The 21590-nt window shown below is 39.6% G+C and overlaps 1 protein-coding gene across 1 annotated transcript; it reads left to right on the top strand.

Annotated features, from left to right (window-relative positions):
* The first annotated feature begins 5846 nt into the window (after positions 1–5846).
* LOC116126532 lies at positions 5847–6221 on the top strand. Its single transcript, XM_031412218.1, has one exon. It carries the CDS (start codon positions 5847–5849, stop codon positions 6219–6221), a length of 375 nt encoding a protein of 124 aa, XP_031268078.1.
* The last annotated feature ends 15369 nt before the right edge of the window (positions 6222–21590 follow it).

Here is a 21590-nt window from a genome sequence, read left to right as displayed (position 1 = left end):
TTTGCTTCAACCATTGCAAGTTCCTATACAGATTTGGGAATAGATTGCCATGGATTTCATCTTGGGTCTTCTGGTGTCCGGTGGTTATTCGGTCATCTTAGTGGTAGTGGACAGGTTAACTAAATATGCCCACTTCGGGCCAATTAGAGAGGGATCTACGATAGCTAAAGTGGCTGCCCTATTTGTGCAGATGGTTTATAAGCTCTATGGTTCACCAAAATCTATAATCAGTGATCGTGATCCTGTTTTCTTGAGTGTTTTTTGGCAAGAATTGTTTACGCTGAGTGGAGCTACCTTGAAGCATAGTTCAGCATATCATCCGCAAACGGAGGTCACAAATCGGACACTAGAATAGTACCTGCATTGCTTTGCAATGGATGAGCCGGAAAAGTGAGCTGAGTTTCTTCCTTGGGTGGAAATCTTCTACAACACTTCCTTTCACTTGACTACTGGTACCACACCTTTCAAACTGGTTTATGGAAGAGATCCATCGGTAATTTAGCCATATATTGTGGCCACTTCTAAAGTGGATGCAGTGGATTTTGAACTAGCTAAAATGGACAGTTTATTGAAGTACTTGCATGTAAACTTGTTGCGCACGCAACAGTAGATGGCACACTCGACCAATAAGCGTCGTCGCCACTTGGAATTCAAGGAGGGTGATTTGGTGTATTTGAAACTTCAACCACATAGGCAAGCTTCTGTGCGTGGGGCAGTGTACTCTAAGCTGGTTAGGAGGTTTTATGGTCCCTTCAAGGAGTTGTGAAGGGTGGGGCATATGGCTTACAAGCTGGACTTACCCTCGAATTCGAAAATTCAGCCCGTTTTCCATGTATTGCTTTTGAAAACTTGTCGTCCAGAGCTGTAGGAAAGAGAGTTGGCGTTGTCGCCCTTCGTCTATCGGGGTCATCCATTGGTGTCGTCGCTGGCAATTGTGGGGATCGTACTATGCACCAAAATGGTGTGGCTGTGGCGCAAGTTCTGGTACAGTGGCAAGGGCTGCCGCTGGAGGGTACTTCGTGGGAGTATGCTGGGCCTTTCATGGCTGCTAATGGGGAGTTTCCTTTCAAACTTGAGGGCAAGGTTGTATTGGATGGGGATGGAAATGTTAGGCTTGCATATTCGGAGGAGTTAAGAAGGTCGATGAAGGTGCGTCAACCACCAGTTGGTCTACAGAGTATGTCGCCTAAGCCTTGGCTAGAGGAAACAGATGATTCACAATGTTTCTTAGTTAGTGGATAGGATTGGGAATAAGTAGGTGTCAAAGGAGGGGGGGGGGGGGGGGGGGTGTTGGGGTTTGTAGGAAGATGAGGAAGTGTGAAGTAAGGAAATAAATTAAGAATTTAAGCAAAGAGAGAGAAGGGTAGTATATCGGGTTTACTTACTGAGCATTAGTGTTCACCCCATTGTTTTCAATGTAGAGAAGAATGGGGAAGTGTGAAGTAAGGAAATAAATTCAGAATTTAAGCAACAGAGAGAGAAGGGTAGTATATCGGGTTTACTTACTGAGCAATTAGTGTTCACCCCATTGTTTTCAATGTTTTTGCAAGTAATAGATGAGATGCGGTCATTTGGAACATCACGCAGTGAAAGGGTTGGACAAAACTGTCGAGTTATTATTATTTTGTGATCTTATTTTATTTGTAAAGATTTGTATATAAAAAAAATTAAATATGGGCCCATAATTTTATACTCGTTTATATGTATATTTCTCATATATATATATTATATATATATAATATATATATATATATATATTATATATATATATATTATATATTATATTATTTATTTAATGAGTTTTACTATTATTACGAGTATACTAACTAGAAAGAAAGTATTACATTGCAGGGGGCCCCGAGGGGGGGGGGGGGGAAGAAAGTATTACATTGCGGGCCACCCCGGGGGAGAAGAAAGTATACATTGCAGGCCCCCACCCCCCCCCTCCCCTCTCAAAGAAAGTATTACATTGCAGGGTGCCCCCGTGGGGGTGGGTTGGGTTGAGGGTTATTATTTTCCTTTTACTTAGGATGTTTAGGTTTAGAGTTATTTAAAAGGATGGATTCTTGTTAAGATGGTTATCGAAGAGTAATAAAACTTCTCCCTCTTTTCTTTCTTCTTCTTGGAGGCTTGCTTCCTCTCACGGAGCAGATCTGTTCTTATAACCATGTATCCAAACAAATGGGCGCTGTTCCCTTTTAACATAGTTCCATATGTATAAACTTAAACTAAACAACTTCCTCCCCAACACCCATCCCCCACCCCACCCCCCGGTTTTCCTTAATGACCTTTTCCACCCAAAAAGTTTCAAAATACCACTTTTCCACTCAAAGTTTATATCGTTACTACCCAAAGCCGATTCCAGTGATGAAAATTCTTTTCGTCACTACCATTTGAACCTTCAATCTCCTCTATACAAAACCTCTCTCATTCCAACACCTAATATCTCACGATTGTCGGCCATCACGAAGTTAGAGTTTTCTGTTCTTAGTTGATCTCCAACTGATTTTGGTGACGAATATTTAATTGGTTATCACCATTTGATCCACCGACCTCCAATCTACAAAACGCCTCCTACTCTTGCTCTTGGTAACTTGCTAAATGTCAGCTGAAAAAGTGAAGTGTATTTTAGGTATTAATGGAATATAAAATTTGGGTCGAAAAATAGTATTTTGAAACTTTTTGGGTGGGAAATTGTCATTAAGGCAAACCTTGGATAGGAAAAAGTTGTTTACTCATAAATATATAATAAACATACAGCTTAAGCCATACTTTATGAATTAATGTAAAAGCTGACTGTGAGATATCCTGAATTCACGCATGATGATCAGGAAATTTACTTCAACTACAAAGGCTTGCCTATAGCCTACATAAGTAGTACTTTTCTCTTCAATAAATCATCACTTCATTCTCTACATTATTTTTTCTTTCATTCTTCTTAAGTTTAATCTTCTACTTCACTACTTCTCTTTTATCTTTACCTTCTTCTTTCAAAAAATTCAAGCAGAAATAACATTCCTAGTCAAATAGGTTTTTGTGTTTTAGTTTATCTTTAGACTATTGTTTTTTCACTTTTAATTTTGGACTTTAAGTTTTTATCTGGTTTTCAGGTACTGATTCTCTCTCAATCCCTGCCCGAGTCTAATAATTTATACTTGGTTCGGGTATTCTATACCTCTGATACAAGAGAGATTAACGAAGAATATAAGAGTATAGAAACTCTAATAAAGTTTTTTCATTATCAAAATCCAACCCTTTAAAAAGAGTATCTAATCCAACCTTGGTGGATACGACTAGGATTTTGCTTTATCCTAAAGATTATATATCTTTTTCTAACACAATGAATGGACAATTACAAAAGAATAATAATAGATGATCTGTCTTGCTTTTTCTAAGCCATATTTTTCAACTCAAGTTCTTTTCATTTGCTTGGTGCCATTGCTACTCACTGTAAATTTCCTGATTTTGGGTACCAAGTCATGATGCTGCCTTTTTTTTTTTTTTTTCTGTTTGTGGGGCGGCGGGGGAGGGGGAGGGGGACAAAAGAGAACAATTTGCCATAATTACATGTATTTGTTAAGTGTTATAAGCAGGTAATTATTCAACCACTCTCTAGACTTTTAATGTATTTTCTTTTCTTTTAATTTAAAGATTCAAAAGCTTCTGAGCATAAAGAAAGAAGCCAGTACATCTTTTCTGACTTTTCATAGCTTCCTAAGAATATGCCAACATATATATACGTTTCATATTATCATTCCACCAGTGTTCATAATCGCTGTATTAAGACATCAATATATATTATTCTGTGAATATATGCTATATTTTGTGGTATTAATAGCACTAAGTTGAATAAATTAAAAAAAAAAATGTTATAGCTTTCCTAAATTTTCCATTAACCTAGGATAATAAGTGAACATTTAATAAGTAATGATAAATAATATAGTAAATAAATAAACTAAAGAGATGGGAATAAGAAATTTTCGAAAACAACATTGTCTTCTTCAATTATGCTTATATGGTTTAATTTCGTAATGAGATTATTTGTAATGAATCATAATTAAAGAATCTATCTACTTAATTTGATGAACGGTAGAAAATAATTTATTAACAAATAATATTTGCATTAAATAAATAAATAAATAAAAAGCTAAAGTTGGAAGAATAAACTTTCAAACACATGGTCTTCTTCAATCTCAATCAACTAATGGACAACGCTCCTTATCTTCAATTAAATATTTACATAAAGATCTCATCTTCTTTAAGACTTTAATGTGCTCTTTTGGCTGCATGAAAATGATTGTGTCTGAAATAGTCGTACTAATTTGTTTGTTTATTTGGTTTCACCGGGCTTTGCTGTTGCTGATGGATAAACTGGTGTTGTTGCTGATGCATATGCTGATGGACAAACTGGTGAGGATGTGGCATTTTCAACTATAATTAAGACAACATTTCGGCATTCAATTGATTGATAGATATTATATTCTATGTGATGCAATTCAAGCGCTTACTCATTTGACTATGAAGGAAATAGGAACTAATACGAAACCAAGATAACAGTAAACATACAAACCACAAATAATAAAGAGAAAGAATAATACCGTGATTTTATTTTGATTCGCCCAATTGGCAAGCTATGTCTAGTTAAGTCAATATTATTATTATAATATCTCATCTCTTTCGTTTATAATGAATGTAGTTTTTGTTAAAGTTTGCTATTATTTATTACAAGAAAAAAGTATGATTCTATACTAGGTTTAAAAGACTAAAACATAGTAGTATAAGGATTACTATTCTTAATCTCAAACCCAATAAGGAATTAATAACTTAAAGAAATCATTCAGGGGTGATACATGGAAAATGTCCAAACCACCTATGGGTCGGGGGTGTTGCCTCCTAAACCCCAACCGCTCTCAAGGGTGCAAGATCGCTGCCCACTGACTAGGCAACGAGACCCCTAAATATATCTGTGTGGCCCATAAATACTGAAGTAGTTGACAACTCCAACAGAATCAATGGCGAGTCAATACATAAAATAAGCAGTGAAATAAAATTAATAAAAAAGTGGTCGTCAATATTTAATAAGTTACATATGATCTTTATAATATCCAAGCTTAAGTAGTTCTCTAATGATTCATAATTAAAGATTCTTTCTACTTAATTTGATAAACAGTAAAAATATTCATTAGGAAATATATTTGGGTCGAGTACTTGAGCTGTAAATTTTATGGGCAGGATGCGTGAATATAGAACACCTTCATATCTCACCTACATATTATTTCTTGTATTTTCTAATAATTATGTATTTCCTACATTTATAGTCAATCTCAAATATAGATTTCCTTGTATTATATAGTTTCAATAAATATTAAAAGACAATTTTTTCTAATTTCCGATATAAAAAATCATGTTATTAATATCCAATAAACCATTTACCAATGCCATCTACCAACCATATATATTTATACATGGTTTTTAAAATCAATATCTATGTGATAATATGTTACTGATTTCTCGTAAATAATGTAGTAGATCCCCATTACATGGTACTGTATATAGATTCTCTCGTTAGGAAGTGTATCACTTTGGCTGGTGCTTAATCAAAAGGTATGGAATTAATCAACTTAGGCAGGTGGATATGCATAATCAAAAAAGTCAATTTGCAATGTCGTCCACCTAGTTATCCTGTAATTATTACTACTACCTTTTCATCTCTCTTTAAGACTGTTTTTACTAAGTTTCATATTGAAGAATCAAAAGTAATAATTCATGGTAGTCTTCATTCAAGCCCTCTTCAAGTCTCTCTTCTTCTCTGTATACATACTGTTCCCTTCTTGAACTAATTAAAGATGAAAATTTTCTCAAAGAAATTAACTAAAACGGATGTTGAGAACAGACTTTGTATCAAATCCAAAAGTCTGGATTTTTTCCCTGCTTTTGAAGGTGGTCAGCATGCTCAAGTTCTTAGTGTTGAGGATGAGGAAGGAAAGGAGTGGCGTTTTCGCTTGATCATCCGTCGGGGAAGGTATAGAAAGCCTGTTCTTTCGGCTGCTGATTGGCTCCGATTTATTAAGAGTAAGCAGCTTGAGATTGGCTTCAAAGTGCAGCTTTTCAAGGAAGAAGATGAAGCTTCAGGAGAAGTTAAGTACAAAATCAAACTGAAGAAACCTGTTTTACTATTTAACAAGCTTCTTGGATATGCACCCTACCACTTTGCTTGTTAAAATTAAAGAAGTTTTTATATAGACGTAAGTATGTATGTGTGTGAGACTTTCAACTCTAGAAGAGTTCTTCTGATAGGACCCGTCCCGACCTTCTCTCTAGGAATAAGGAGGGTCGGCGCAGGTCCTGTCAGCTTCACTAAATAAATGATGAAAAATAAAACTATCTCTGCTTTAGCCTTTAGGTTTAAGCATGGGTTTATTTTCTTTTCTAGTTTCTCTTCTTCTTCTTCTTGTTTTTTCTCTGATTGACTATTCTCTCTGAAATATAATTTTGATAGATGTAGAGAACATATTCTCGATAAGAAGCAAGCTAAAGTCGTCTCATATCTTTCTCCAGAACAATGTATAGGGTAATTTCTGCTGATTGGCTTAAATTTAAATTTAATTTTAAGAGGCAAGAAATTTGAATCGCAATTTTAGAAGAATAAACTACAGGATAAGTAAACTAACAGATCAAGTGAAAACAAGCTGTTATATACTCTATAATATTTGTGTTTGGTTAAATTTTCAATTAAGTGATCACGTGTTTCTTACCCTTGATTATCTCTGTCCATCCAGGTGCATTTTTTGCTTTGTCATGACTAAATGTGTGCTCTAATTTTTTTAACGTGGTTTCAATATGATCATGTAAATCAAACTCTTATCAAATACTATTCTAAGCTCGATGGATGATCGAGTCCTTAGTTGAATCTTATACTACTGTTATACCTGGAAAAATAGGGCTGACGTGACGCCCAGTTAAGTGAGTATGGTCAAACCTCGGGAAGAGTCCGCTGACGTTCTGGCGCAGCCGCGTCGCATGATGATGCGATCATTACACTCCTGTCAGTACAGTGGGCGCGCGCCAAACTGAAGAAAGGCTAGAGAATGTCCACGTGTCCAATCCCTGTAACAAATCGCATGAATTTCTCTAGAAGGTGGACAATGTGACATAAAGAAGGATTTGTACGGATAATCCCACCAACTCACAGATTTAGTAATGATGACCATAATCTATCCCACTATAAATTGAGAGTTCTCCTCTCATTTAAGGGATTAGCTACTCTCTCTCCAGAATACGCAGCATTTGATACCTCGTATTATCATTGTAAAGTTAGTCAGTTAACGCGACCTGACCCTTATCATTAATAAAAATATCAGTGGACATAGGATTTGCTTCCTCAGCATCCGAACCACTTTAAAACTCATTTGTCATTACATTTACTCTCATTATTTCATACATTTACGTGTGTCTCCTGAGTCGACTCAACGTTTCCCACGTGCGATTAATTGGTGTCAAAATCAGACATCAACAACTATAGATTGCTCAAAGCATTGTAAACACTCCTCAACAATGTTAAATCTAATTACAGTTGAATAGTTTGATCAAAACAAGAACTACATGAGAGATGGGCAGTATCACATAAACCCTAATTTATTCTAACCTCATCGATCTGAAGTTCATTCTCCCTAACTAAACCTGCAAACTGTACATATATCAGTTGTCAAATACTTTTGACTCATCCAAGAAAGAAAATGTTGGCTATGATCTTCCTGCTGTACTCATCATCTATAGTCAAGATATACTTAGATCTGAACTTCAATTGTAATTTAGTTCTCAATTTAGCATGATTTTAACTAATTTTCTGCAACACATAAGATCTAATTAAGTCCTGGTCATCTTATAGAGTTGTGTAAACAAAGAGAATTGATTGAAACAATTTGAGAGTTTTTCTAACTGAATTCATGATAGAATGGTTGGTGTTTATATACAAGCGTTAGAGGAGTGCCATGCAGCTTAAGAAATGGCACTACTTGCTAAAACTTACAACTGGCTCTGCTAACTTTGATGACTTGGACAATATACAAGACTGACAAACTTAAGTACTACTCCTTTTACAAACTAAACGCCTCTTACATATTCTTCCATTCTTCTCAACAAGTTGTCAAGATGGAAGGGATGAGATTGAAGTTTCAGAATTTCAGGTCATCTAGCCCAATGCTACTATTGACTCATTTCCATGAATGATATCGTTTAATCGTTTATTGTTGATGCGGTTTTTAGCACTAACGAGATGTACGCAAGTCTTCGGAAAAATTGTGCAAAGGATCTTTGCAAGACCGTAGAATAGTAAATATGATGGTGAACCAATAGGTTCAAATGAGGTTGTATGTATCCAAAATAAGATGCAAGGCAATAGATGCGTAAAGAAATAAACACGAACAATTTTTAAAATGGTTTGGAAGCTTAAACAATTCCTACATCCAATATTATTTTATAAATAATAGATGGGTTTACAAGGAAAATTTGTTCTTGAAGTAAAAAGATGTTTGATATCCTTTTGTGTGGAGTGAGAACCTCCTATTTATAATGTTTCGGAGGTAATCTTGGGTGTGATGTAGTTTACATGCAATTGTGCATGTGGCACCGCACTCTCATCTTTGTGAGTGAAATAATTCTCATGCAAGTGGACACGTGGAAAGAGGATTGGATGACATTCTTATTGGTGAAACTCTCTTCATGCAAGTGAGTACCTGGCTTCGGGAAAGATAACTTTCTTTCTTTCCTTAAAGCTTGCTTTCTCTACTAGGTGATGGCCCACTTTGGAGACACGTGTCAAACCTTTATTCTGCATGTTTTTACCCTCCAACATTTATATATGTTAATAGATCATAAGTTTACTGAATTTTTCTATTTTTACAAAAAAGCAATTCTGGTCTCAGCGAATCAGTTGAGAGATAGAAATCATATATAGCTAGACGTCATCAGCTAGGCAAAAGGTTTGTGGAAGTTCGCAACAAAATTATCACCAAAGGCTTTAGCAAAGAAAGTTCTGGAAATGAGAAAGAGGACCGTTCTGATTAAGATCAACATAACTAATAACCTATTTCCAACATCGAGTTTACTAACTTTGAGTTGAACCTGAGCCATTCTCTGGTTTAAAACAATCTTTTCTCAGACCAACATCGTTCTGCTACCTTCTGCCTACTACGTTTTTGTTAGAATTTTAATTGATTAAAATTCATTAATTATTATTTGGTCATTTCACTTTTATATATTAGCTTTATATAATATTTAACTGTTGAATAATTTCTCAGTAATTGAACAGTTATCCCTCATAGCTGTCTTTCATGAAATGATTTCTGTACACTTTAAAAAAGAAACAGTTACAAGTTCTCAATACATATAATTAATTATGATATTCCCAAAACCATAATTATAAGAATTGCAATGCCTTAGAAGAATATGTAATCTTTGAAGAAGACAGCAACAACAAATTACTATGACAGGAGGTTAGTAGTATTGATTTATTTCGGCTGTATTTATATATGAACATGGATATGGATTTATGTGATTTGGCTAAATACATGTTTATTTATATGAATAAAATGTTTAACAGTTTTCTCTCTCAACAACTTTGGAAATCTAACACAAGGTCAACCTATTACGTTTAAAAAAAGTGTCTTTCCTTCTTACGCTGTTGCTAGTTGACGTGAACTTGCTTCAACCTGAAGTTAAAATATGCAGGATATTTGCATCTCAAAATTTTTACCTATTAGGTGGAGTTATAAATACTAATTAGCATTTAACAGTACCCCTAATCTAAACTATCCCATGTGAAACTATTAAAATGCAGCAGCATTAACAAATATTGGCATTAAGAAAAAAGACCTTATAGGAGAATTACAAAAGAAAACGTCGAATGGATTATTGAATTTTAAAAGAAAAAAAAAAATCAAAACTTTCTTAATTACCATCTTCCCCTAATTCTAGTCATTCTTTTAATCATTTTCTTAACGAACTTAATCCACGAGGTTGGTTTTGAGAAAGAAAGAAAATCAACCAAACTTTGTTAGAAAACTAAAAACATCGAAAGAAACAAGTTTGAAGTTCTAATCCTGTGCCTTTTGACGATAATTGAGAAGATGAAGCAGAAGCTTGGCCTCGTGAGAAGAGGTGAACAAGAAGCGACATATGAGCTTCTTTCAAACTTGCTCTCCAACAACCGAAATATAGCGAGAAGAGTGCAATGACAAGGGCAGAAGGTAGCTACCGAAGACTCGACTATATATCCCTTGATGCTATTGTTAATTCAATTGTTTAATTAAACAAAGTTCACCGTGCGCTAACCACTACTATTTTCGAGATTAGAAAACTCTTTAGTTTACGTGTAGTTGGTTTCCAATAGAGAAGAATGCAGCCAAGGGTTCGTTTTATACATTTTCTAGATTTAGTTGGGGTTGTTGCCGTAACCTGGAAGATTAATCTTTATGTTTTGTTTACTAATTTACTCTCTTTTTTTGCGGCTCCACTCTTTAAGATTCTCAACTGCTTCCTCTTTTGAAAATGGCAGCGGGACCTTTTTATGTCATTTAGTGCTACATTACCAAAAAATTTATCTATCATTTGGAATTATTTTTGCATCAAATTGATTGCTTTAGCTAAATGACGAAGATCAAATTGGAGGGCAAAGTTGCTTGTATAGTTTTAGGATTATGTTTCATTAATTTTCAGCAGGATTAGATTTATATTATTTCTAGCTTATTTTTGTATAAGATCCCCAAATGATTTTGACTTCGTTCTCATTAGAAAAAGATTATTTGAGCTATATGTTCCTCCATATCACTCTTCTTTGGCTTCATCTTCGATCTCACTGATGATTTGCTCAGTCCGCATGCATGCNAATTATGCTTATATGGTTTAATTTCGTAATGAGATTATTTGTAATGAATCATAATTAAAGAATCTATCTACTTAATTTGATGAACGGTAGAAAATTATTTATTAACAAATAATATTTGCATTAAATAAATAAATAAATAAAAAGCTAAAGTTGGAAGAATAAACTTTCAAACACATGGTCTTCTTCAATCTCAATCAACTAATGGACAACGCTCCTTATCTTCAATTAAATATTTACATAAAGATCTCATCTTCTTTAAGACTTTAATGTGCTCTTTTGGTTGCATGAAAATGATTGTGTCTGAAATAGTCGTACTAATTTGTTTGTTTATTTGGTTTCACTGGGCTTTGTTGTTGCTGATGGATAAACTGGTCTTGTTGCTGATGCATATGCTGATGGACAAACTGGTGAGGATGTGGCATTTTCAACTATAATTAAGACAACATTTCAGCATTCAATTGATTGATAGATATCATATTTTATGTGATGCAATTCAAGCGCTTACTCATTTGACTATGAAGGAAATAGGAACTAATACGAAACCAAGATAACAGTAAACATACAAACCACAAATAATAAAGAGAAAGAATAATACCGTGATTTTATTTTGATTCGCCCAATTGGCAAGCTATGTCTAGTTAAGTCAATATTATTATTATAATATCTCATCTCTTTCGTTTATAATGAATGTAGTTTTTGTTNGATTTTATAAAAGTATACATATTAATTATGCATGCATGGTTAACTTATTTGGTATGGTTTCCTTTGTTTCTGTGAAACGGTTTATATATATATATATGTAAAGTTTAATTAAGCTTGCCTACTTTTTGTTGTGAGAAAATGTTTTTCTTGTTTTTAAAATTTTAAAAATAATGGCAAAACAAGCTCATTACCTCTGTAAGACATTGTTAGGGCCAAAAAATGTCATCGGCCCAAATAGGATAACACATCTGACAAAGAGTTAAGCCTAGGCCCAGTCCCGATGCGGCCCGAGCCAGAATTCCCCAAATGAGGCCCATTCGGTATGAAGTACAGCCGGTCCATACCATTTGGACCCAGGCCTCCTGATCCCAGCATACCATTTGGGCTTATGGCCTAATTCGAAGCCCCCAATCAACTACGGATCACACTCCTACTTGAACTTTGATAAGGTAGTCCACTACTACCTCAACTCCTCCAACATCCGTATCCGAATTATACTCGGACTCCCTTTCACGCCAGGATAAGGGGGCCAAATGATAAATCCCTGGGGGAAAACAATTACTAAGAGAACTCCCAATCCTACCAGGATTGGGAGACCAGACAGTCATTATTTAAACAGAGGCTAGCCCTCTCACAAGGGAGATTACATTACACCTGCAGACCCTGGAGCTCCCGCTTCAGAACTTTACATTACAGCCGTAGTCATAGTCCCCGACTAGACTTCTGGTAACCTCTCTACTCCTTAGCCCTCACTAAATCAACCTCTTTCAGCCTTGCTAACTTGAGCGTCGGAGTGCCTACGGCAAACACCACCCCGGTGTTTTCCGTTGCTTCACGTTTGTTTCTTTATGTGTGTAGGTACAGCAGATCGCTAGTGGCCTCAAACTCACGGGATCAGTCACTCCTTACATACAGGTAGATTTATACGTCTACAGTTTGGTGCCCACCGTGGGGCCTCTAGCAATCATTCGGCTCAACGAACCTTACTACGTAAAGAAACTTTCCATGGTTGACAATTCTGACAACATTAATCCTGGCCTCGAGGCCAAACTGGAGGTTCTAACCGCCCTCATGCAACAGAACTCAGACAAGGTGGCCATACTGGAAGCTAAGAACACTGTCATCTGGACCGAAAACGCCTCCATCAGGGCCGAAAACCAGTCTCTGAAAGAGAAGGTAAGTCAGTTTTATGATCTTGCGCTTCTGCCTTGTCAGGTACCACCCAATCGGTTCCGCACCTCAGTTTCGACTATGCAACCTCTCCAAACTCCAGAGCACAGATCCAAGGCCTCAGATAAAAAGTCGCATCAACTATGTTCGTCATTGGTTGACGATTCGGTCCTGATTCATAGAGAAAGGGATCTGCCAACCAACGGAACCCCTCTCGGTCGATCCGCCTCTGGCACAAGATCAAGGCGTCCAAGTGATAGAAAGCCCGCTACAATAAGAACCGTCCATCCTCGCCATCTCACCTCACCTTCAATCAGCCATCCCTACACAAACTCCATTCGGCTTGGTTCACCCTCACGGGTCGAATGGTCACCCAAACCAAACCATCCCGCTCGAGTCCATCCATCCCAACGGACCGAGAGAGTACCAAACAACCCCCCTAACCATTCATGTAGGGCAAAACACTCGATCAGTTACAATGGGAGTCTCCCAATTGGAGGGAATGAACGGGGCTCCAGGCTACCAAACGATACACGAAGGGATGATTCACCAAGCTACACCACGCGGATTGACCCAACAATATGTGCCGAGCACAAATCCTATGGCCAACCAAGTCAAGCAGGATGACCTAGTGCTATTCGCCTCTCCCATGGAACAGATATTGGCCAAGAGGCTTGTAATGCCCTGCTTGAGGTACGTAGTTAAGATTTGCTGTATTGCTTAAATGTTCATTGATTCGGTTTTAATTGCGTTTGTATGTTGAGTTGGTTGAGTGTTTGCTTTGAAATTGGTTGAGTTTTGAGGACTCTTAGAATTGCAGTCTTCGCCGCGGCGACGTTGGCTTTGAGTAAGGCGGTGTCGACTCTGTAACTTTTCGCCGGGGCGACGGAAGTTTCTTCGCCGCAGCGACAAGCCAATTGAAAAGTTTAATGAGTTTCTAGAGAATTCTTCATAGGGGTAAAAATGACCTTTCTACCCCTAATTAGTAGGAAAAGTGGGGAGTAAAATGTAAGAAAATTTCATGGAGAATAGGTTAGTGTGGGGGTGTGAGTNATAATTAGGAGATTTAGGAGATCGTATACTCCCTATATAAAGGGTGTAACTCCTTAGTGATATATCAATGAATTGAAAACCCAATTCTTTCAAATAAACAGGAAAAGCAGTGTTCAAATGGGGTCAACAACATCCTCAAATGATAGCTTCGATAAGACAGATTGATGTTGGAAACGATGAGTCCAATCTTCGACAGCTTAAAACTTACCATCTTCCCCTAATTCTAGTCATTCTTTTAAACATTTTCTTAACGAACTTAATCCACGAGGTTGGTTTTGAGAAAGAAAGAAAATCAACCAAACTTTGTTAGAAAACTCAAAACATCGAAAGAAACAAGTTTGAAGTTCTAATCCTGTGCCTTTTGACGATAATTGAGAAGATGAAGCAGAAGCCTGGCCTCGTGAGAAGAGGTGAACAAGAAGCGACATATGAGCTTCTTTCAAACTTGCTCTCCAACAACCGAAATATAGCGAGAAGAGTGCAATGACAAGGGCAGAAGGTAGCTACCGAAGACTCGACTATATATCCCTTGATGCTATTGTTAATTCAATTGTTTAATTAAACAAAGTTCACCATGCGCTAACCACTGCTATTTTCGAGATTAGAAAACTCTTTACTTTACGTGTAGTTGGTTTCCAATAGAGAAGAATGCAGCCAAGGGTTCGTTTTATACATTTTCTAGATTTAGTTGAGGTTGTTGCCGTAACCTGAAAGATTAATCTTTATGTTTTGTTTACTGATTTACTCTTTTTTTGCGGCTCCACTCTTTAAGATTCTCAACTGCTTCCTCTTTTGAAATTGGCAGCGGGACCTTTTTATGTCATTAAGTGCTACATTACCAAAAAATATATCTATCATTTGGAATTATTTTTGCATCAAATTGATTGCTTTAGCTAAATGACGAAGATCAAATTGGAGGGCAAAGTTGCTTGTATAGTTTTAGGATTATCTTTCATTAATTTTTAGCAGGATTAGATTTATATTATTTCTAGCTTATTTTTGTATAAGATCCCCAAATGATTTTGACTTCGTTCTCATTAGAAAAAGATTATTTGAGCTATATGTTCCTCCATATCACTCTTCTTTGGCTTCATCTTCGATCTCACTGATGATTTGCTAAGTCCTCATGCATGCTTTTGAGGTCAGCTGCCGACTCCTCGGATATTTTCTATTAATTTTTCAGCATGTTCTTTTGCTTAATTATCTATTGATTTTTTTTTTTTTTTTCCCAATTTTATGTAAGGTACAAGCATGTTATTAGTGTTATCTAGCTTGGTTTTTGCTTTGGATTTTATAAAAGTATACATATTAATTATGCATGCATGGTTAACTTATTTGGTATGGTTTCCTTTGTTTCTGTGAAATGGTTTACATATATATGTAAAGTTTAATTAAGCTTGCCTACTTTTTGTTGTCAGAAAATGTTTTTCTTGTTTTTAAAATTTTAAAAATAATGGCAAAACAAGCTCATTACCTCTGTAAGACATTGTTAGGGCCAAAAAATGTCCTTGGCCCAAATAGGATAACACATCTGACAAAGAGTTAAGCCTAGGCCCAGTCTCGATGCAGCCCGAACCAGAATTCCCCAGATGAGGCCCATTCGGTATGAAGTACAGCCGGTCCATACCATCTGGACCCAGGCCTCCTGATCCCAGCACACCATCTGGGCCTATGGCCTAATTCGAAGCCCCCAGTCAACTACGGATCACACTCTTACTTAAACTCTGATAAGGTAGTCCACTACTACCTCAACTCCTCTAACATCCGTATCCAAATCATATTCAGACTCCCTTTCACGCCAGGATAAGGGGGCCAAAGGATACATCCCTGGGGGAAAACAATTACTACGAGAACTCCCAATCCTACCAGGATTGGGAGACCAGACAGTCACTATTTAAACAGAGGCCAGCCCTCTCACAAGGGAGATTACATTACACCTTCAGACCCTGGAGTTCCTGCTTGAGAACTTCACATTACAGCTATAGTCAGAGTCCCCGACTAGACTTCTGGTAACCTTTCTACTCCCTAGCCCTCACTAAATCAACCTCTTTCAGCCTTGCTGACTTGAGCGTCGGAGTGCCTACGGCAAAGACCACCCTAGTGTTTTCTGTTGCTTCACGTTTGTTTCTTTATGTGTGCAGGTATAGTAGATCGCTAGTGGCCTCAACCTCACGAGATCAGTCTCTTCTTCCATACAGGTAGATTTTTACGTCTACAGTTTGGTGCCCACCGTGGGGCCTCTAGCAATCATTGGGCTCAACAAACCCTGCTACGTAAAGAAACTTTCCATGGCTGACAATTCTGACAACGCTAACCCTGGCCTTGAGGCCAAACTGGAGGCTCTAACTGCCCTCATGCAACAGAACTCAGACAAGGTGGTCGTACTAGAAGCTGAGAACACTGCCATCTAGACTGAAAACTCTTATATCAGGGCCGAAAACCAGTCTCTGAAAGAGAGTCAGTTTTATGATCTTGCGCTTCTGCCTTGTCAGGTACCACCCAATCGGTTCCGCGTCTCAATTCCGACTATGCAACCTCTCCAAACTCCAAAGCATAGATTCGTGGCCTCAGATAAAAAGTCGCATCAACTATGTTCGTCATTGGTCGACGATTCAGTCCTGATTCATGGAGAAAGGGATCTGCCAACCAACGAAACCCTTCTCGATCGATCCACCTCTAGCACAAGATCAAGGCGTCCAAGTGAAAGAAAGCCCGCTACAATAAGAACCGCCCATCCTCGCCATCCCACCTCACCTTCAATCAGCCATCCTTACACAAACTCCATTCGGCTCGGTTCACCCTCACGAGTCGAATGGTCACCCAAACCAAACCATCCCGCTCGAGTCCATCCATCCCAACGGACCGAGCGAGTACCAAACAACCCCCTTAACCATTCATGTAGGGCGAAACAACCGATCAGTTACAATGGGAGTCACCCAATCGGAGGGAATGAACGGGGATCTAGGCTACCAAAAGATACACGAAGGAATGATTCACCAAGCTACACCACGCGGATTGACCTAACAATATGTGCCGAGTGCAAATCCTATGGCCAACCAAGTCAAGCAGGATGACCTAGTGCTATCCGCCTCTCCCATGGAACAGATATTGTCCAAGAGGCTGGCCAAAGTAGAGGCTGGTAGAAGTAGAGGCAGTGATGAGGCACATACCAGGAATGCCGATCCCCACCAAAAAGAGCAAGCCTCACTACTATGCTGATTCGCCCTTTGTGGATGCAATCGTGCTAGCCGACATGCCCCACAAATTCACTATCCCTGGCATGAAGCCCCATGACGGCACAACCGACCTAGATGATCACATAGCCTTGTACAAGTAGCGAATGTTCACCGTCTCGATACCGTGAACGCTAAGGGAAGTATGCATGTGTAAGAGTTTTGGTTCAAGCTTATTTGGTCTAGATCTTCAGTGGCACACCAACCTCCCGAATGGTTCCATCGACTCATTCGCACAACTCACCAACACCTTCGTAGAGCAATTCGCCAACAGCAAGAGTCTTGAGAAACTATCGGTCGACTTGTACAGAGTATACTAGAGAAGGGGGGAGCCGTTGAGAGAATACGTCAGCAGATTCAACAAAGAAAAAATTTTCATACCTTCCTATAACCCCGAGACAGCCATAGACGCCTTCAGGAAGGGTCTCCTCCCAGATGGAGAATTATACAAAGAACTGACGAAGCTCGGTTGCACCACGATGGAAGATGCCTTAGCCAGAGTAATGATTCAAATAAGGTGGGGGGAAGATGAAATGAATCGGACAAGTCATGCTAGGTATGACCCAAGGCGGAATGATAGAAGGCCACAGTTCAGATCAATTAAACCCCGTCACCAACCCCCTCCACATAACCTGAACAAGGTTAGAAAGCCATATGACCGCCAGCCACCTAGAACCGACAACAGACCAACTGGACCGATCTGATACAAAATCCTAGAGTACAACCTCAACGTCGAACCGGCCCAGGTCGTGGCAATCATGAAAGGAATGTGATCTAGTGTTAAGTGGCTAGGCATGCTCAATGCCAAAGCAAGAAGAGACACGACCAAGTGGTGCGAGTTCTACGACGACCACGGACATAACACCCCGGACTGCATTGCACTACGGTTGGAGGTCACCGCACTATTGAAGAAGAGACATCTCCGAGATCTGTTGACAGATAAGGGGAAGAACACTATTAGCCAGAAAAGTACGAAGGAAACATCTCCACCTCCATGGGAACTGACACCAAAAGGATTCTGCTCAATCATCTCCAGAGGGTCAGAGATCAGTGGGGTCAGTTACTCCTCCGCCAAATGCTACGTCATAGCCAACAACCACCATGAAATCCAATCCATCCATCCATCCATCCATCCATCCATCTTCTTGATCACACTCCCACCAGGTAATTCAGTTCAAAGACAACGAGCAGGTCACCATGGCCGTTCTACATCACGATGCTCTAGTCATCTCTCTCTAGATCACTAACATCCTGGTTAAGAGGGTATTCATAGACGAGGGATCCTCAGCGAACATTGTTTTCCTTGAAGCAGTGAAGGTCATGGGTTTGGAAGAAACAAACATCAATAGACGGCTGACCCTACTAGTTGGGTTCAGTTTCGAGTAGAAATACACCATCAGAGAGATCGTCCTCCCTATTTATGCTAGTGGAGTAAACAAGCAGACCATTTTTCTAGTGATCGACTGTCCTTCACCATACAACGTTATCTTGGGCCGACCTTGGATTTACGATATGCGAGCTGTTCCATCCACCTTCCACCAAACGATCAGGTTTCCTACAAAATGGGGAGTAAGGGAGATCAAGGGTGACCCGAAGGCTTTCAGAGATTGTTACAAGAATGCCTTCAAAAGTAAAGGTAATGCTTCATAGCAACTACAGTCTCATCAAACTCCTTCGACCGAGCCAGATCAACCATCTATGGAAGAGTTGGATAAAGTGCAGATACACCTGGAAGACCTTGAAAGAAAGACCCATATAGGTTCTCGCCTCAGGCCCGAGACAAGAGAGAGACTCATAGAATTCCTTAGACAAAACCATGATTGTTTCGCTTGGTCTCACACTGACATGACAGGAGTCAGCCTAGAGGCAATGGTCCATCACCTCAAAGTAGATCCGGATCACCTGCCAGTAAAGGAGAGGAGAAGGAAGTTCGTACCAAAGCGCAATCGGATTGTCAACAAAGAAATTGAAAAGTTACTGAGTAATGGTATGATCAAGAGGTCCACTACCGCAAATGGCTGGCAAACTTCGTGGCTGTAAAGAAAAAGAACAGCAAGTGGAGGGTCTGCATTGATTTCACTGACTTAACAATGCGTGCCAAAAGGCTCCTTCCCGCTCCCATATATTGACATGATGGTCGATGAGACCTCAAGCCACGAGCTCCTAAGTTTCATGGATGTTTTCTTAGGGTACAACTAGATTTTGATGCACCCCGATGACCAGGAGAAGACAACCTTCATCACAGAGAGGGGAACTTACTGCTACGAGGTGATGTCATTCGGTCTCAAGAACGCCGGGGCTACCTATCAGCAACTAGTTAATAGAATGTTTGTCGAACACCTCGGGGATACAATGGAGGTTTTCATCGACGGCATACTCATGAAGTCCATAATAGCCGAGCAGCACCTCAACCACCTCAGCTAGGCTTTCGCCGTCCTAAGGAAGTATAACATGAAGTTGAATCTAGCCAAATGCTCGTTCGGTGTTTCGTCAGGTAAATTCTTGGGATATATGGTAACTTAGCGAGGGATAGAAGCCAACCTTGACCAGATCAGAGTGATCCTCAATATACCATCACCAACCTACATTAAAGACGTCTAACGCCTCGCAAGACGAGTAGCTGCATTGAGCCGCTTCGTCTCCAGATCCGCCGATAAGTACCACCTCTTCTTCCACACACTCAAGAAATCCAAGAAGTTTGAGTGGACCCCTTCCTACGAGGAAGCCTTGCAACAATTGAAGAGATACCTGACCTCCCCTCCGCTCCTTTCCAAGCCTGTGGATGGGGAGAATATTTACACCTATCTGGCAGTCTCAGAAACAACAATCTTAGTAGTGTTAGTTCGGGAAGGTGATATGAAGTAGCTACCGGTTTACTATGTAAGCAAGTCACTCCTCGACGCGGAAACACAATACAATCAACTGGAGAAACTGGCCCTCACCCTCATCCATGCATCCAGGAAGCTTGGGCCATACTTTCAGTGCCACTCCATAGTCGTACTCACCTCTTTTCCACTAAAGAAGATACTGCACAAGCTAGAGCTATCAAGCCGACTCAAGCAATGGATAGTAGAGCTTAGTGAGTTCGACATATTTTTCCAGCCACATATTGCCGTCAAGTCCCAAGCACTAGCAGACTTCATTGCCGATTTCATTCCAAGCACCACCGTCCAAGCAGAAAGAGAGTTATTGTGTATGAATAGTGGGTCGTCGTCTAAGTGGACTCTCTCAGTGGATGGTTCAAGCAATGTGAATGGATGCGAGCTTGGGTTGGTACTAATTACACTAGAGGGAGACGTCATCCAGCGAGCCATACAATGTGGCTTCAAGTGCATGAACAATGAAGCCGAATATGAGGTTCTCATCGCTGGACTCTCCCTAGCCAAAGAAATCAGAGTAAAGAGACTAGAGGTGAAGTCCGACTCCCAACTCGTGGTCAACCAGCTACAAGGCACTTATTAAGTATGCGACTCAAAGATGACAGCCTACTTGAACCTGGTCAAAAAGCTGCAGAAGAATTCTCTATCGCCTAAGTCCCAAGAGGGGAGAACTCTCATGCTAACGCCCTTGCTAACCTCGGCCCAGCCCTTCAATGTTCTTCCCAGTCATCCATCCATCTGTTATTCCTACAATGGCTAGCCAACTGAAAGGAACAACCAGCAAACAAGTCGCTCGAAGAAACGATGGACATCAAATTGGTTGACTGTTGGATGACCCCGATAGTGAAGTACTTGGAACACAACGAGCTCCTGTCTGACAAAAACGAAGCACGCTGCCTAAGAGCAAGAGCTGCCAGGTTCACCATATATGAGGGTCAACTCCTTGGAAAATCATTCTCCGATCCCTACCTCGAGTGCACAGGCTCAGAAGAGGCCAAACGTGTTCTAGCCGAACTCCATAAAGGCGAGTGTGGAAACCATGCAGGAGGACGCAGCCTCGCACACCGGTTGATCACCGCTGGATACTATTGGCCAACCATACGCACTGATTCCGTGGCTTATGTTAAGAAGTGTGACAGTTGTCAGAGGTTCGCCCATTCTCACACCTCCCACCCGAACAACTCCACTCCATTCTCACACCTTGATTGTTCATGAACTGGGGAATGGATATAGTTGGAAAGTGACTAACTGCACCCGGGCAACGAGTCTTCTTGTTGGCTGTGATTGATTACTTCGTTAAGTGGATCGAAGCTGAAGCTTTTGCACAAGTCAGAGACTGAGAGGTAAAAGCTTTTATCTAGAAAAATGTCATCTGTAGGTTCGAGATACCGAAGGAAATCATCACCGACAATGGATCCCAATTTATCAGTTCAGGCTTCAGGGATTTCTACGACATGTGGGGGATCAAGCTAAGCTTCTCTACCCCCTGCAACCCCTAGTCCAACGGCCAGACCGAGTCATCCAATAAAACCGTCATGCAGACCTTAAAGAAGCGACTGTAGAAAGCGAAGAGTGCATGGGTAGATGAGCTACCCGGAGTCCTTTGGTCCTACCAAACTACAGCTCGCTCATCCACATGCGAGACTCATTTCTCCCTCATATACTGAT

The sequence above is a fragment of the Pistacia vera genome, unplaced genomic scaffold, assembly GCF_008641045.1.
Source record: "Pistacia vera cultivar Batoury unplaced genomic scaffold, PisVer_v2 Contig180, whole genome shotgun sequence".
NCBI classification, from domain to species: Eukaryota; Viridiplantae; Streptophyta; class Magnoliopsida; order Sapindales; family Anacardiaceae; genus Pistacia; species Pistacia vera.
This window is presented reverse-complemented; position numbering and strand designations above follow the sequence as displayed.

Bases quoted from the DNA above. Each gene is read 5' to 3' on its own strand.
- LOC116126532 (XM_031412218.1), top strand. From the start codon at position 5,847: ATGAAAATTTTCTCAAAGAAATTAACTAAAACGGATGTTGAGAACAGA.